This window comes from Capronia epimyces, assembly GCF_000585565.1.
Source record: "Capronia epimyces CBS 606.96 chromosome Unknown aczIQ-supercont1.2, whole genome shotgun sequence".
Classification (NCBI taxonomy): domain Eukaryota; kingdom Fungi; phylum Ascomycota; class Eurotiomycetes; order Chaetothyriales; family Herpotrichiellaceae; genus Capronia; species Capronia epimyces.
Genome location: NW_006912905.1, coordinates 653,602 through 670,978, shown reverse-complemented (window position 1 = coordinate 670,978; position 17,377 = coordinate 653,602). Strand labels below are relative to the sequence as shown.

The following is a 17,377-nucleotide window of genomic DNA, read 5'->3' as shown; positions in this document are numbered from 1 at the left end:
GCCCCATTCTGTTCGGCGTGGTCGATTCTGCTTCCACTGTCCATGATCAACTGTCAAGCGAGGTGCCTGGTGAACGCCATTGCCTCGTGGAAATAATCAAGGCAGACCGTCGATGTTGAGCTCAAGCATCTCGGCCTGCGCCACGGGTTCAAGGAGAGACTGCAAGGCCTGCTGTGGTCCTTGGGACACTGTAAAATACTCTGGAGTCCTCCAGCCCGATGAGGGAATAATGAGAGAGGCCAATGGTCGAAGCCGGGGTTGAATAAGCCTCCATGGTCTCGGGGTCACGCTCTTTGGCTGCAAAACTCCGCAGGCGCGCATTCTGAATACCCTCACTCTCAACCTCCAACTTTTGCACGCTACAAACCACACGTTAGATGTGGGCGGCACCTGGCATTTCCTGCTCTTTCTGTGAGGGAGCAAACATGTGGATTGCCTTCGCCAAAACTCCGTCTTCCCGCTCACCTCCCTTGAGCTACAGATTCTTCGAATATGGCTGGTATGTTTCAGCCTTCTCATAATGGCTACGACCGGCGCAAACGCGAACAAAAGAGCACCTCAAACGAGTGAACACGATGACGATGTTTTGAGACCAGCCCGGGCCCGGGTAGCGCAAGCCTGTGCTCGGTGTCGGACAAGAGTAGGCCATCCATATGGAGTCCCTGTGTTAGAGCAGGAAGCATAGAACTAATGGTCATTTTCATGTTTCGCAGAAAGACCGCTGTGATGGAACCCAACCGCAATGCTCGAACTGCTTCAACGCTTCCCAGCCTTGTCTATACGTCGCCGGAACCAAGAAGAGAGGGCTTCCAGAGGGATATGTTCGGGGCCTGGAGAAACTTTGGGCGGTGATGGTACAAAAGATACACGGACTGGACGATACCGTTCGTCGAGTGATGGAAGAGAACGAGGAAGAACTTCTTCGGGTCTGGAACCACCACAAGTACGGGGATGACCTCCATACAGCCTGGAAAGAATCCAGTGTGCTGTCTGAGTTAGACAAGCTATTGTCACGACTTGAGCAGCATTCTCAGCCGAATCCGAAACGAAAGCGAGAAAGGGAGGACGACGGCGAACCGTTGACTTCGTTGCAAGGCACTTCCGCCGGTGTCTATACAATGCCCCCTGTTTTCACAGTCGCGCAAATTCCGACTTCACATACAGAGACCGACATTGACCAAAACGAGGCCACTTCTCTGCCTCACAGGATACCATTGTCCTCAGCCCAAGTATCGATAGCCTTGCCACGCTCAACATCAAGTTTAATGGACCATTACTTCAAGTATACACATTGCTGGTTTCCCATCTTGGACAGACCTTACACCCTCAAGAGATACTACGAATACACCCGATCATCTAGTCCTCTCCAGCCACAGAGCTCAGATCTCGCCTATATATGGGCTATGTGTGCATACACAAAACAACAAACACTGCAATCGAGGCTCCCAAGCACAGCGGGTGAAGATCCAACGGTTACTGAGATGCGGTCAATAGCTCGAAGTCTAATCCCAACAGAATCTGGTCCTTTCTTTCTCGGTCATGTGCAAGCTCTACTTCTACTTGCCATCCTTGATCTTGGGAGCACGAACCCGTCTTCGGCTTGGATACTAGTAGGGTTCGCGGTGCGAGCCTTGCTCGATGGGATTGATTCGACTGGAGACCAACACCCAAGATGGACGGCAGCGTTACAAGGCTGTTTCATCCTAGATACCCTCATCTCAATTCGATTGAGAAAGCCACCGCATCTACGGACCGAGCATCTGACGCATATACGACTCCTCGACGAAGACGGGCATGAGGAATGGGAGCCATGGGAAGTGGCCGAGAGGGACACGAACGGACCTCGGCCACCAGCATTTGTGATCAGTTGTTTCAACCACCTGACGGAACTCTGCATGCTTGCTAATGGCTTGCTCAAGAGTGAGCTTTGCCAAAGTACCACGGAGCCTTTACCGACGCAAGATTATTCTAGCATATCAACATTGGCAGAATTGGCAGGAAAGTATCCATTCCAAATCATGCAGGTTGAACCACGGCCGCCTCACCAGATGCTGCTGCAAGCATGCCATGTTGTTATAATGGCAATAACCTCGCCGCTATCCGACACTGTTCAAAAGGAAGCTGGAAGGAGATTTTTCAACATCTTGGAACTGTTCGAACATGCCTGGAACCGTCCTGACAGATGCGGTGTTCCCTCCATAATGACAGTGCTTTGCCATTTGATCGACCTACAACCTCATGGACACTTGGTTTCTGACCCAGTCAATCAGATTAAATCGAGGTTAGCGTTAACCTGGCCGAATTTCACCCACCATATAGGACGGCCTGGACCCGAGGTGCTCTCATCCGAAAATATTGCCGGACATTCTGCTATTTCGGTGCCTTCAGCTTCCCAAGAAATGCTCCAGCATCCTGGAGCCTTCGCCTTCACGTCGTCAGGCGCATGGCAAAGAGACTCCGTCAACTACCAAACCAGCCAGATTGATCGTAATGAAACGGCACCAGACACGATTCAATCCAAGGATTTCCAATACCCAAACATACCACTGTTTACCGGTTCAGCCGAACAGGCATCACAGATGGCATCGACATCGATTGACTACGGTGCGATAGATAGGAACGTGACCCAACACGCCTTTGACTCTGTTCTGGTGGACGAAAGTAGCCTCGCAAGAATGACTGCGACGGCCCCCGGCTTTGATGGAGATGAGATCGATGCTTTGTTCCATGAAATGGCCCAACTCGACACTACTCAATGGACGATGGATCGGACACAGGGCCTCCGAGATTTCGGCTTTGCGGATGACTCCACCTTCGAAGCCTTTTGTAATGATCCTGATCGACTCATGCTGACCGAAGGGTATATTGCACCGACCTTGGATGACAACCATGGCGGCGCCTATGGTACCCAAACGACATCACCGGCTGGTGATGGTCGTAACCGGCCTCCGCAGGTTCGTCTACGAAGTACATTCGAGGGATTTGGTGGACCATGGTAAGCGAGTGTGTCAAGGTGCATATCTCGTGCAGTCTCGCACCAGATGGTGCTACATACGAATACACTGAACAGTCTAATCATCACGTATATCAAACTATAGTGCCATAGTAGTAATACGTAGCACATGTACAGGTACAATTTGCATACCGCAATACAACGCTGTGCCGTACTCTTGGCGTAGTCTCCGCCAAACTTACTTGAATGGTGCTGTGCTTCAAAAAGTCGACGGCGCAGCTCCATCTCCAACGGAACCTGCCCGCAGCCTTCTTGAAGCTCTCCTCGATGAAATAGACTGGCCGCTTGGGTGCGACATAAGAGTTTCCGTCGTGCCCGGTCAATTGCAGCCACCAGAACATCTCACTAGAACCTATCCACGACCCTCGCTCCGAACCCAGACTCGAATCTCTCGTCCTCGCCGGATCCTTTGCTGGGAGAGACACCTCCCAAAATGCCTCCCAAAGGCGCCTCGACAGCCGTCAACCCGATCAGACTACAGACGGTCACACGATTAAAGATCAGAAACCCGGATAAACATGAACCCAACCCTTGCCTCGGGCCGATGAGTGCCATGTTGAGTACGTCCTCTCCTTCACGCCCTTGCACCAACCCTGTGTACCTTGCCAGATTTGGCGCTCGACGGATTCCATCCAGGGAGGCGTATCTGTGTAGTTGGGAGGAATGCGCAAGATCTCCGATCCTCTGTTCTCGGGCGCGATCCTTCCAGGGTTTCCTAATTCACAGCCCCATATGCCGCGTCTCTGTTCCTCATGCATGATTTCCCCGAGACTTTCAACTGTCCGATCCCTCACATGAAGATACTAACATTTCTCCTTGACAGATTGCTGGGCAGCAGGCGCCGCCTCAGGAGGCTGCGGCCATCTAGAGAAAGCTCTACGCGAGTGTATGGACGCACCTGTACGTTTACGCTTTCTTTTCGTACAATTTTTGCAGCAGTGATTCCATCAACTCCCTGTGTCTCCATTTCCGTCTTGTCCGAGTACTCATTCCTTGAATGTCCGTCACTGACCCTCCGACTCGGCGCATCTAGAAACCTCCGCCAAAAGCGAAATCCACAATCAATTACCATTTAAGCCGGCTGTACCCGAACATTTCTGGGCCGAAGAAGACGACGTAGAACCGCACCGCGCCGTCCGACGCGCCAGGGCGTCTTCTGCGACCCTTGGTCGAATTATATCTACAAGGTCTTGACGTGGTGCTGGGCTTCTCCAGTAGGATTTTGCACAGGTGGATGCAATTCAATATGCGGCGACAAGGGCTGCCGAGCCAGCTTGCATCAATACCCGGTGCGGCACAGAAAAAGCCATTGCTCAACCGCTACAAGATACCGGGATTGCTATTGAATGAGAGGTTAGGGATACCTGGGACTCCTATCGAATGATCGGTTAAGGCTATAACATATCACATCACATCAGAAATTGTACAGGATAGAGATACAGATACAGATACATTCGTCTGCACAGGGTTGTGGTCTCTCGAACACCCGGCACTCTACTCGCTGGGCCTGGGAGGATTAGTTAGATGGACTTGAATTCGGATACAATGCGGTCCGTGGCCGTGGTCGGAAGGAGACGACTTCTCGACATCCAACGCCAAGCAAGAATCGCTGCCGAACATGTCGATGACGGCCCTGCCTGCCATGATCATGGGACAGGACAGGACGGGATTGTGGGCTGACCCAAAGGGTATTTCAGCTGGCTGAGGAGTATGGTCTGGATGTAAGACCATACGCTATGAAAGCAATGTCTTAATACCTAGGTATATTATAATGATATCCCATAATCTCATTCCTCGTGGAAGTCCGTTTCATTTCATTCATGCCATGCCAATCCATTCCATTGCAATGCATGAAATCCTACTCGAAATCCCAAGAATGCCCATACCGATGCCCAGTTTCGCCCTAATCATTAGATTCCGAAAGAAACCCTCGTTTTTTTGTGTCCGATCCTTGACACCAGAATATAACATGAAACCAAGTGGAAAGAAACCCCGTCCATCGCCATGTGCCATGCAATGCAATAAGGTCAGGAGCAATTGCAGAGACCCCATCCATCGCCATGTACCATGCAATAAGGTCAAGGTAATTGCCATAGCAATTACAAACGCAAACGCAATGCAATGCATCGAACAGAAGTCGTGCTCGCCATGTGCCATGTGCCATGCAATAAGGTCAAGGCAATGCAAACGCAATGCATCGAACAGAAGTCGTGCTTGTTCGCCGGTGAAACAGACACACAGATATTTGCGCGACCAGACCACTCAATCAAAGCCCACGTCCAACCACTCTATGATCGCTTGAACATAAAGTACCCATACATGCCGCCGACGTCCTGGTCGACCATAGGGACTTTGCGCATGCCCCACCATCTGGCGCCCATCTTCCAGGGACGCCAACCGTCGTCGATGGCTTCGACGCCACCCTCGATAGGCTGTCGAACAAACCAGCCTCTACGGCCGAGCTCCTTGACCACCCAGTCGGGGCGTTTGATGTGTGCATTGCGACGCTTGATCTCCTGCAGCACATCGGGGCCTAGTTCCACGACCTCAAGTGGCAGCGTGTCCGTGCCAACCAGCGAGCTGGGTGAGTAGCTGAGAGACATCTGTGTGACGGATGATATATCGCTGAGGTCGAGGTAGCGAATGGCGGTGGCGGTGCTACCGTTGCTTAATTCGGAGTTGCCAGAGGACGAGGAAGCCGACTCGGAGTTGCCAGACGAGGAAGCCGATTCGGTGTCATCCTCGGACTTGAAGAGTCGTTTGATGTCTGAGCCGAGGCTGAGGCTGGCACCGCGCAGGCCAAGTTCCTCCACATGCGTGGCAAGTCTCTTCAGTGAGGGGATGTGGGTTGCGTTCACTCTTGCCCCACCGAGATTGAGTGATCGCAGTGTTGGTGGGAGTGAGTTCAACACCTGCCTCACATCCTCTTCGGTCAAGAGTCGGTGGCGGGATGAGTCAGATGCGAGATTGAGATAGACAATACTCTCCTTGACCGCAGGGTGGGTGGTCAGGAAATTCACCACCGCAGGACCTGTTAGGTGCGTGCAACGTTCGAGATTAAGGTGTGTAATCTTCGCGGTGGGTGGGATTGAGAGTAACGCAGTATCGTTGATGAGTGTGTGGGCCACGTCGAGGTGAGTGAGGTTCACCAAGCGTGGGAGGAGAGCCTCAAAGACAGGTTCCTGAAGAGTAGTGCATTCGTGGAGTGAGAGTCGTTTAAGGCTGTGCAAAGGTCCAGTCCCAGACAGCCGGCTGGTGACAGCAGTGAATGCTTCAGCAAAAGACCGAGAGGAGCAGGCACAGAAATCCAGCGCTTGTATCAATGGCAGGCCAAAAACCTTGGAGATGACATTGATGTCGAGCTCGTCGTCCACATGTTCGTGGACCAGGAAAGCTTGGAGGTTTGGCAACATATCCAGGCATGCATTGAGAGTTTCTGGTTTTAGAAACGGGGTCTGATTTGTCGTGGTGCGATCCTTGCCGAATCCCATGTTGGAGTAATGGGAGAAATCTAGCCACTGCACCATTTCTCCCACATTGTCGTTCTCCCTGAGGCTGCGCATAAACTTGGAGAACGCCCGTGATTGGGGGATAGAGACGTGTCGATACATGACTCGCAGGGCAGCAGGGTAGAGGGTCTTGGAGGCCAACGAGCAGGAAACCAAGTCGACATGAGGCCGTGCATAAGGGTCCGCGGTATGGTCGACGGTGACGTGGGAGAAGATCAACTCGAGAATCTCCTCCGGCATGGACTCCAAGTACGATGGCCCAGGACTTTGAGGGCATTCTGGACATTCCGAAACAGCATCATCGAAATCATCGATGGCTGTTTCATTCAACGCCTCTCTTGGGCCTAGTGAGTCTCTGACCTTCTCCCTCCAGATTTCGAGGCTGAAATCGGCGGGCCGAGGATGGACTCGAGTGATTTCTTCGGCGAAAGGAAGGTTGAAGAGTTTCTGTGCAGCCCTTCTCTTGTCTAGTTCGTCGAGGATCTTTTCGAGTGCTCGGGGGTTGCTACGAGCGTAGCCTTCGAGTCGATTCCGAACATGGTCTTCATGCGAGCCACCCCAATGAAACGAACACAGCCCCTTGGACTTGCACCACTGGCTGCAGGGCCATGCAATCCATTCGACCTCTTCTAGGTCTTTGCTCGATAGGGAGGACTCGAACGACTGAGGTAGGCCATCACCTACAACCCGTGTCAGTATGCAACGCGGTAGGACTGGGGCTGAGACTATGACATACCTAGCTCTTCCTTGACGGAAGCATAGGAGAACTTCCTGGTTTGACTCATGTCTTCTGGAGGCTGGAGGAGGTGGCGACGATCGAGTTTGTGATGAAGAGAGGCCAATTCCTCTAGGCTTTTGAATGGGGCTTCAGTGTCAGGTCGATGAGGTTGAGTCTTTCTAGTCAAAGCGTTCTGGTTCTGCCCAGAGTCTGTTGGCGATGTCGGAGCCATGGCTTGGTCTGATGCAGGCTTATGTGCTTCTCGCGGGTGTCAGGTGCAAGGAGCAAGGTCAGACAGCCTCCACACCGTATAAATGCCAAATGCAAGGGTACAGGTCTTGTCGAGGAAAGATGGGGGTAATGGAAACAGCGGAAAGGGTGGAAGAGACAGAATCTGTGTCATTGTTTGCGTATTTGGCGCAGATGGCAACATTGCCATCACATAACGCGTACCACGGACAAGGCTTGTCAACTAAGCAGTTAACGGCAGGCTATGATTCATACTCCCCAGATTTTCTGATCCAATTTTTCCATTTCCAAGGGCCGGGCGGCTAGGCTTCCGGAAGCAGTGGCTGAGTGCCACCGTCTCCCGTGCATGTGGTCTGTGTGGCTAGCAACGGACATATCTCGCAAGTGCATTCTTCCTTGCATTGACAGGCTGTTGCTGGCAGGCCAGGCTCTCAGGCGTAGGCGATACTTGCCCCGAGGAATCCGGGACGTCGTGGCCCATCCGCTGCTCATCATCTCGACGAAGAATGACAACAGAGGCTTCAGGCCACCAGGAGAAACGTGTGCAGGTGAGTGAATATTGTGGTGTCAAAGCACGGTTGGAATTACGTAGCGGGAATCTGAAAATTGCAGCTGCAAAAAAATCCGGGGAACTTGGCCGCCTCGTGACGCGCTTGGCGCTTGGCCTGTGACCATTCACGTGCTGGTTCAGAGTTTTCCTGTTCGAGTTCAGGTTGGCACTGACAGGCACCGACAGGCACCGCAGTAGAAGAAGCTCACTTCCACCCAACGATCAGATCTTCTTAGTCATGGCTCCCTCCAGCCTGCGATCGAGGCTGAGGCAATACCACACGGCATTGACGGCATGGCCGGCATTGCGATGCTGAGGTGCCTTCTGCTGCTTCCATGACTCACATGTACAACGTCAAATTGGACAACTCCTGTCACGTCTCCGCATTTATACTGAGAATCCCCTTTGCCCTGTATTCAAACACGCGCCCTTGGTCCACCACCACGGCCCAACAGGTCCGGTACACCTGTCGCATACATGGCCCCATGATGCGGACCTCCTCATACTCCGTACAAAGCCAGATCAACCCCGGATTCTATGTGTCAACCCATCCACCCTTCGTAACATCGAACCTTCTCACCGACGTTCCTGTCCCTTGTCTCGACGGGGTCGGCGACTGCAATGTGAAGCCTTCGAATTCCTTGTCGGGGGCCGAATTTTGGTCTTTTCTCCGCAGACTTTCCCCGGATCGCACCCCTTCACACAGGGCTTTCAGGACGCCACCCAGCCACTCAAAATCCTTGAGTTCGAGATAGATCTGGCCTGAGACTCGCGTCCACAGCTTTCCGTCGTACAGGAAGATGGCCACGAAGGTGTTGTACTTGTCCACCAGCGTCTTTTCCATCCATGCAATGTGTGTTGAAACGTCAGCTTCCTGGACAACGACGGGCCCTGCTGACTGCGCACTCGGCGAGTTGAGTGGAGACGTGGACATTCTAGGCTCGCCCAACGTGCCGCCTGTGGCACTGGCTCGAAGACTGTGTGTTGTTGCTCCGGTACTGGGGAAGCCATAGGAGGATTGTCGTAGAGCAGGCGAGAGGCCGCCTGCACTTCCCGCTCCACCAGGCCCCATGCTGATGCTTCCCCGAGAAGATGCACCCACAACCGTGATTGGTAGTAGAACGTTGGCCATGGCACAATCCCGGATACTGCCAGCCCAACCTGTCCTTCCTCCATCTCGTCGATCGCTGGCTTCGTAGCTTCCCATTGTCTTCAGGCCATAGCCGACGTCGAGGTCGTCCATGACCTCGGTCCCGAGAATCATAGCAAGAAGATCCGCACCACGTTGAGCAATGTCACGAATATAGTTATAGATGGCGTGCTCACCGCCACAGAGATTCTGTCGGAAATTCAGTGCGGCCGGCACACAATAAAATGGGGTGTTGTCGGCGGTAGCGACGAATTGGAACAGGTTTATGAAATCCGACTTGTCGCTCGGCGGGAGGGGATTTGGGATTGAGGATGCGTATGACTTTGGTGGTTGGTATCCATGAGACGTCGGAAAGGTGGTCCGGATCAGATGTTGGTTGCGCTTGGGCACATGCAGCACAGCACAACCTCGAGGAGTATACAACCACCTATGCCTGGTCAGAACACATGCACATACCCATCGCTCGATATAGACACCAGTCTTGCAAAGTGTGAATTATTGGAAGAGTCTCGGTCTCACTTACTTGTGGCAGTTGCTCACAAAGAAATCGGCATCGAGCTCGGCCAGATTGAGCGGAATCTGGCCAACACCATGGGCGCCATCAACTACACTGATGATGTCGTATTCTTTGCACATTTTTGCGATCCTCTCAAAAGGAAACCGCACTCCGGGCAGAGAGGCTATGGTTTCGAACACACAGATTTTGGGTCGGAGCCCATCATATAAGACGCGGGAAATGGTCTGTGATAATGCATTCAGGATTTCGGAGTGCGTGCAAGGAAGTGAGAAGCCAAAGTCCTGTCCATGTCCCACTTTGCGCAGTGTAAGTTGGGGGTTTGTTTCGAGCAGGGAAACCAGCGTTTTCTCAATGGCTCCATAGACGACATCAAAGTAGATTATACAGTCTTTCTCCTGATACTGGAGATTGCGTAGCACGATGTTGATGCCTGCGCGGTCAGTCTCCGCAAACAGTCAGCTAAGAAGTGTGCTTACCTGTGGTTGCATTTGGTACAAAGACACATTCGTCAGACGGGACATTGAGCAGCCGCGCTATTCGTTCTCGCGATTTATCGAGGAGATCGATATATTGATATCTCAAGAACTTATCCGGCGCGGCCTCAGCTAGCTTTTGATACCCTCGAAGGGCATTCCGCACCGGCAAAGAGTAGGTACCGAACGATCCTGAGAGAATCATTGTTAATCATGTTCAACGTGCACCCCAGTCCCCCTGAAGCTTCGAGCAAAGAACGACTGAAGCCGGGAGTTGAACATCCCATGCCAGTGACACTCCCAGACAGACGATACCGAAAGGGCTTGGCATGGAGGGAAGCATGCAGATGGGATTGGAGTTGGAGGCATACCGTGATTTAGACTGGTATATTTGGAATCGAACAAGAACTGCGATCTGAAGCCGTGTCCAAACTCCGTCACCTCACCAAAGGAGCCCATTCTGGTTGTCGGGATGGTTGAGTCCGAGGAAGCGGGATCTTGTTGAACGTCGTCACGGTGGAGGATGCACTCTCAACGAGGCTATATCTCGCTATGGCCGACTCCCTCGGTCCTGCTTTGCTTTGCTGTATCAATAGGCCGACCAGCCTGTATCGGAAGTGACAGGACAGGCGGGAACCAAGGCCAGAGCGCACACTTGATCAACCGTTATTGTACAGTTACGGTTGTGTGGCTGTGGTGACTCGGTCTGGTGTCTGGTCGAACTGAAGTCCACCTTTGATTTCAAGGCAGGCGCACTTCGGGTTGGGGGCTGAAAGGGCGCGACAAAGATTGATGCTACGGCCGGATCCTGAACGACGTACAGATACGGAGTACACATACGGATGATTACTAGCGATAGGGAGCCTGAGTCTGCTTGTCTGGGCGGACGTGGCTGATCCACAGCCAGGCTTAGCAGGCCTAGGGGCTTAGGCCTCCTTAGCCTCCTCTTCGTGCCCTTATCAGCATCTTGGGCATACGCCAATCGCCGGCGTCTTTGGGGCTTAGGAGGCCTAAAGAGCCTAAAGCTTTAGGCTCCCTAAGTCCCTAGGCCTAAGGTTCGTCACGGAGGCTTAGGCTACGAAGGACATTATTGCAACTGTGGGTGACTGGTGAGCGCCTTAAAAGGCCGACAGAGGGTTGGGAATCGCCCTCAGTGTGCTCTATTGCATACCATACACATACGCAGTACATATTATTAGTTGTTGTCTCTCTCTGCTTGCCAGCGGCGACATGGAATAGGTCGCCCTAAAACCATCATCGCTTCGAGCGTCGCTCTGCTCTGGGACCGGATGCCTAAGCCCTAAAGAATTAAATCCTGTCTGACACACGTCTGCCTTAGTACTTATATGCACAGCATGAGATCATCCTGCTGACAGACGGTGGACTTTTTTAACCTCGGTTGCGCTTCGGGATCTCCATCCAAGGTTGTTGTCAACATCATCACTCACTCGTGAATTAATAACCTACCTAAAGGAGGAGCAGGCGTAACGTTAAGAGCACCATTGTTCGCTGTTCGCCATCAGCATCATCCCAAACCCCAACAAGCCCGCGAAATACTCTCGACCTTCAGTCTTGAGCAAATCTCAGCTGTGTCGATAGGAAAGACTACAAAGCGATACAACCACTGCTCACTTGTCGGCTTTTGCTCGGTTGTTCTAAAGGGCCGCGAGAGTATCGTCGATAGCACTGTACTCCGTTCTGGGCAGAGATATCCGTGTCACGATGCCCAAGGCAATCTCGATATCCAAGGTCGATGGCAAGCCCGGCCACGTGTACTATCCACTGTCGCTGGATGAAGTGCCGACGCCATCGCCCGAAGGCAGACAAGTCATCATCAAGATCCACGCAGCTGCACTCAACCACCGTGACCTCTTCATCCGTCAACACTTGTATCCGGGCACCGCATTCGGAATCCCACTGCTTGCTGATGGTAGTGGTACTGTGATTGCGGTGGGGAGCGACGCTGATCCCAAATGGAAGGGCAAGAGGGTGGTGGTGAACCCGGGAATTGGCTGGAAGGATGACCCTGCAGGACCCGAGGATCAGGGCGGGTACAAGATCCTCGGCGGCACCAAGACGAATCCCAACGGCACGCTGCAGGAGTACGTGGCCATCGACGAGTCAGAACTAGAGGAAGCACCTGAACATTTGTCTGCCGTAGAAGCGGCAGCAATCCCATTGACCGGGCTAACTGCCTGGCGCGCGGTAGTGACCAAGTGCGGTGCGCACAATCTCAAACCTGGAAAGAATATCTTGGTCACGGGCATTGGTGGCGGCGTAGCTTTGATGGCACTGGAGTTTGCTCGAGCCTCCGGCGCCAACGTTTGGGTGACTAGTGGCAGCGAAGAAAAGATCAAGAAAGCCATCGGTCTGGGGGCAAAGGGTGGCGTTAATTACAAGGAAGCGACTTGGGAAAAGAAGCTGTTGGCGTTGCTGCCGGCAGAAAACAAACAAATCGATGCCATTGTCGATGGCGCGGGTGGCGACGTGGTCGAGAAAGGCGCCAAGTTGCTCAAGGTGGGTGTTTGCTCCCAGCTTCTCGATGATTCCCTACAGTCGTTCGGTCCTACTCGGTCCAGTCCACTGACAGCTTTCTAGCCGGGCGGTGTCATTGCAATCTACGGCATGACCGTTGGGCCCAAGATGCCCTTTTTGATGCAGGCCGTTTTGAAGAACATCGAACTCAAAGGCTCGACTATGGGATCGAGGAAAGAATTCAAGGACATGGTGGACTTCATTAGATCAACCAAGGCAAGGCCTGTCGTTTCGCGGGTCGTCCAAGGCTTGGATCTGGAAGCGATCAATGATCTCTTCGAAGATATCAAGAAAGGCTCCCAATTCGGCAAGCTGGTGATCGAAATCTCCAAACCGGGCGCCGAGAGTAAGCTGTGATTGTTATTCTTAGACCATCCCAGCACCTGCATTTTGTACGGTCAGCTGCGGCGCAATATCACGCCAATGAATACTTGATATGTTGTTGGCTGTCTCTCGCCAGCTGTTTGACTCGCATGGGCTGAGATGCATTATCGCCACTCACCGTTGCTATTTATGCCACTGTCCAACCAGTCGTATTCAATCAACTGTAATAGAACCCCCAAAATTGACCGCAAGAGATTGACTATCGCTGTTCAGGGGACCCAGAGATAGACCATGCCTTTGTGCATCTGCCCAGCCCTTTGACGACTTGCAGATCTGCAGGTCTAGCCCGGTATCAGGCATGATCGCGTGGCAGAAAGCGGGCGAAAAATCCCAAGAGAGGATCTCAGGCATCGACTTGCAGCATTTTTTGATGTCACGTCGAGTGGCGGTCAAGGTTGACAACCAAATGGGGAAACACAGAACACGACCAGTCGTCCTAGTCAGGACACCAGCTTCGTTGTCTGGCCTGGCCGGGAAGCCTCGATGCAGCCCTCGTCCTCCTCTTGGCGCAACGAGTGGTCTAGAATGAGCAGAAGGATCGCTGTTCCTGGTTTTGACAAACATTGAAACTGGATACATGTACAATCCCTATGCAGAAGCGAACAGTATTGGGGGCTGGAAGCAGGATGAGGGCGGGACAGACCCTTGATCCGCCCTCGATCCTGGAGCTGCGCAAACTGTGTAAATGTTTCTTTCCAGGCTGCTGGGAGGTGAGCTCGCAAACGAAGCGAGCCGATCCAGTGCATTGCTCGACCAAACTGCAGGGCTGTGCTCCTTGCACATGGTCTCCACCATGTGTTTGCAACTGGTTCAGGAACCAGGGATACCTGTGTAGCTTGGTTGGCCACACCATGGCTCCAGTAGAAGGGAGAGGGAGGTAGATGACGGTCGAGACAACATTCTGTGCTCTTTTGGAACGTTGCACAAATCAGGCTAATGACCAACCTTGTGACCAGGTGTATCCTGGCGCATTTCCACTTCGAGTTGATACCAAGGACGCGTGCTTTAGCGCGCAGCCCCTGGTCTGATTCGTTCGCATCAGTAGCACTGCCAGGCACCGAGCCCTTTCGAAAAGGGTTCACTCTCAAACGGGTGCCCCTGCAAGCCTCAGCGGCATAGCCCAAGCCTAAGGAAGCCCTTGCTTGTTAACCGAACCAGCCAGGAGGTCGAGCAAATATAGAAACAACAGGGCGCGTCCAACCACGGGGATGCTAACGCTTTTGCTTCTTCACAGCCTCATAGGGGGCGACTGCTGTCATCAGGAGATTATCTCCTTCCCCTTACATTTCTTGCCCACAACAGAACGCGTCCAAGACTCACGCATCTTGTGGTGATGGCACTGGTGACACAGTGAGGCGCTTGGTCGGCCTGACATCATGAACTACTGTCCAGGGCTGCGCCTCAGGCCCCAAGCAGCAAGAATGACAATGCGAGACGGGATCGGATGCTCGTGCAAGCCTGTCCCAAACCCTTGTGGCAAGACAATTACGCGGTCATGACATGATTTTGTTATTGCTGCCAGTAGAGTTGCAGATGTGCACGCACAGCACGTACAAAAATTGATGACGATACGAATGGAGCCTAGACTTTTTCTGACTGGGCCTGGAGGATTGTTCCTGCGCTGACATCTGCTGTGTGTGTATGGAATATCCATGCAATCAAGGAAACAGTGGATGTTTGGATCCGGCATCAACCGAAGAAGGGCGACGAGTGGATAAAGGAAGGAAACGGCCTCTACTCCGTGGAAGACAGTGGTGGGCCTCGCGTTGTTGGACTCTGAGAGATGGCGGTGCAGATACGAGTAATAATAATGCTGAAACACTCCATGCTGAGTACTCCGTATATTCCATGGATGCCTTGAAGTCATCGAGATTCGGCGGGATGATTTGCGAAAACGAATGCGATGCTTCTCCTTCCGCACCCTTCCGAGTTGTCATCGCCGCCGCCGCGCCTGGCCGGTGTATCACAGTGTCCAGGTTTAGACAACGGCGCCGGGCCACAACCGCCTTAGAGGCTACTTCCCCAGACTCCTACCGGAACAGTGTCTAGTGAGCATTTAACAATACAAACGGGGTCATACAAGCGCTTTCGTATCTGTTTGACTGCAGGTCCAAGTCCAAGGTGGCTGGCTGAAGGTGTATAGGCGAACAGTCGAACCAAATGCAGCCCTCATTATTACCTAGTTGGAGGAGTCTACGGAAGTAAGCAGATGTCATCCTACTAATCAGGAGGTTGTAGCCGAATATAATAGTGGCGTAAGAGGAGAGATACAGAACTTTTCAAGAGTCGCCCTCACCAATACCGCTACTCACCCAAGGGCTTACCATCGACGCGTGACGCTGGTCTCAATGGGGCAGTGACAAGTGGCAATGGAAGGATATCCGTGATCGACCATGCCGGCTCGTATTTTGTATGCACAGGCTCAGGGGGGTCATGCATCAACGGGCGATGCTCCTGATACAATGACTGACGGCTCCAGGGGGTCGGAGCAAAAACAAACGACGCCAGGAGGCCTTCACGCGTTAATGTTTACCTCAAACGCTGAGCCGGTCAGTAGTGGACGCGACTGTCATATATGTAAACAGATTTCTTTCTCCGTGCTCCTTCCCAGCTGAATGTTCTCGGTACGTCTCGGCCTTTGACGTTGGCTGGTCTCCGCGCCCCATCTCACGGGCACCTTCGACAATCCAGTAAAGCGCGACGCATCGGGGCTCGGGAGGCAAAAGATCCCAGCCGGTCTGTCGGGCTACGCTCAACCCAGGTTAGGGCCAAGGAGGCTTTCGGTTGAACTAAAGATAGAAAGAATGTGGCCTGTCTTCCGCGGGGTCCCTAGCAGACCACTGCAGGGGCGTCAGTTCGAAGGGGCGGTGCAGCAGGGGCAGGAGCAGACCTCAAGAGTTGCGGTATCGTGCGATACAATCCAGCCAATGGGTCACAAATGACATTGCTCTTCCGTGACAGACTCTGTAGTATGGTCACCTCCAGTACGAAGCGTGTTAGAGAAAGCCCGGGGGAGGTGGACGGCAGGGAAGCATAAGTTAGGCCGCAGCCAAAGAGGTGAGGATCTCCGGCCGTCCAAAGGTGACCTCACCAGACTCCATCCACAATCCAGCAAAACCTAAGGCATCCGATCCAGCTGCAATGTTCAGGAGAGTATTTTCTCTTACTTGGTCAAACAGCGGAACTCGAGATGGTTGTATTTTTGCCTCTTTGAAGGCTGTATTATCATTACTATCATGTATCTACCTTACCTACCTGACCACTGCTGTCTGCGGACCAGGTATTTTCACGGTGCCATCTTGCCTTCGTACACGAATCCACCCAGTACGTCGCTCATACTCCATCCTTCGATTGCGGCTGTGCAAAAGCCCATCCAAACTCACGCCCCCAGCTTCACCGCGCCCTGGCTCCTCCCTGTGGATCGCTTCCTACTGCTGGCGTGTCGGCCGCCTTTAGCACTCATCATCCCTGCTCGGGCTACCACGAGTCGCCGCTCTCGTATCGCACACGTAACCACACACTTCTGTGAAGCAGACGGAAAAATAATGTTCACTCAAGACTTGCATTTGCCGCAGGTGTATCCATTCTGGTATCCGTACACAGCCTATCTATCCCCTGCGTGGTTGAGGATCGTGTCCTCTCCCTGCTCTTCTAGTTGTAAATTTGGGGGAATCAGCAGGAGGAACTGAGGCAGGAGAGCATGAGCCAGGCCAAAATCGCAATCCATGTTCTATCCGTATGGCCTTGCAGGAGTGACAGGTTGCTGGTGCTGTATGGTGGTACTTCGGGCAAAAAGAAGTGCACCACTCGCATGCCGTTATTGGAAGGGCAGCGCAGGAAAAGACACAATTTTTCCCTTGCTCTACCACCACCGGCCGCTGTCCCCGCTTACAGCCAACATGTTACTGGATGCTAATCCTGTCTTTCCCTCTCACGTCGCCTCGCCTCGCATCCCATGGGACAGATGCCCTAGAGGGACAGACACTGGACAGGCTCCGACCCAGCACCGCCAGAGGATCACTGCCGCTTCCTGCCGGCCATCATGGCACCACCAAACGGCACCAATCCCCATTCTCTGGCCCTCGCTCATCCACTCCCTCGTCCCCTTCACACTGGATCTGCTCCATCAGCCCGACTCCAGGCTAGTCGCCCTTCACTGCCACTAAGCCTGCCTCAAAACTCGCGCAGACGAGTCGCCGAGCCTCTGATTGAACACCCGTCGCCTTCCACTGCCCTGTCGAGGTGTCGAAGGCCGTAGGTGCTCCGTCCCTGGGTCGAG

The 17,377-nt window shown here is 53.0% G+C and overlaps 4 protein-coding genes across 4 annotated transcripts; 2 read left to right on the top strand and 2 right to left on the bottom strand.

The window, feature by feature from the left end:
• Positions 1 to 520: 520 nt before the first annotated feature.
• Positions 521 to 2,999, top strand: A1O3_02058 (uncharacterized protein; the record flags this gene model as incomplete). Its single annotated transcript, XM_007732201.1, has 2 exons — positions 521 to 640; positions 714 to 2,999. The coding sequence occupies 2 exons, from the start codon at positions 521 to 523 to the stop codon at positions 2,997 to 2,999; spliced, it is 2,406 nt and encodes an 801-aa protein (XP_007730391.1).
• Positions 3,000 to 5,301: 2,302 nt separating this feature from the next.
• A1O3_02057 (uncharacterized protein) lies at positions 5,302 to 7,472 on the bottom strand (the record flags this gene model as incomplete). Its single annotated transcript, XM_007732200.1, has 2 exons — positions 5,302 to 7,202; positions 7,259 to 7,472. 2 exons carry the CDS (start codon positions 7,470 to 7,472, stop codon positions 5,302 to 5,304), a joined length of 2,115 nt encoding a protein of 704 aa, XP_007730390.1.
• A 1,102-nt stretch (positions 7,473 to 8,574) lies between these two features.
• Positions 8,575 to 10,384, bottom strand: A1O3_02056 (uncharacterized protein; the record flags this gene model as incomplete). Its single annotated transcript, XM_007732199.1, has 3 exons — positions 8,575 to 9,616; positions 9,713 to 10,136; positions 10,183 to 10,384. The coding sequence occupies 3 exons, from the start codon at positions 10,382 to 10,384 to the stop codon at positions 8,575 to 8,577; spliced, it is 1,668 nt and encodes a 555-aa protein (XP_007730389.1).
• A 1,517-nt stretch (positions 10,385 to 11,901) lies between these two features.
• On the top strand, positions 11,902 to 13,071 carry A1O3_02055 (alcohol dehydrogenase; the record flags this gene model as incomplete). The annotated part of the gene is made up of 2 exons (XM_007732198.1): positions 11,902 to 12,696; positions 12,778 to 13,071. The coding sequence occupies 2 exons, from the start codon at positions 11,902 to 11,904 to the stop codon at positions 13,069 to 13,071; spliced, it is 1,089 nt and encodes a 362-aa protein (XP_007730388.1).
• Positions 13,072 to 17,377: the final 4,306 nt, after the last annotated feature.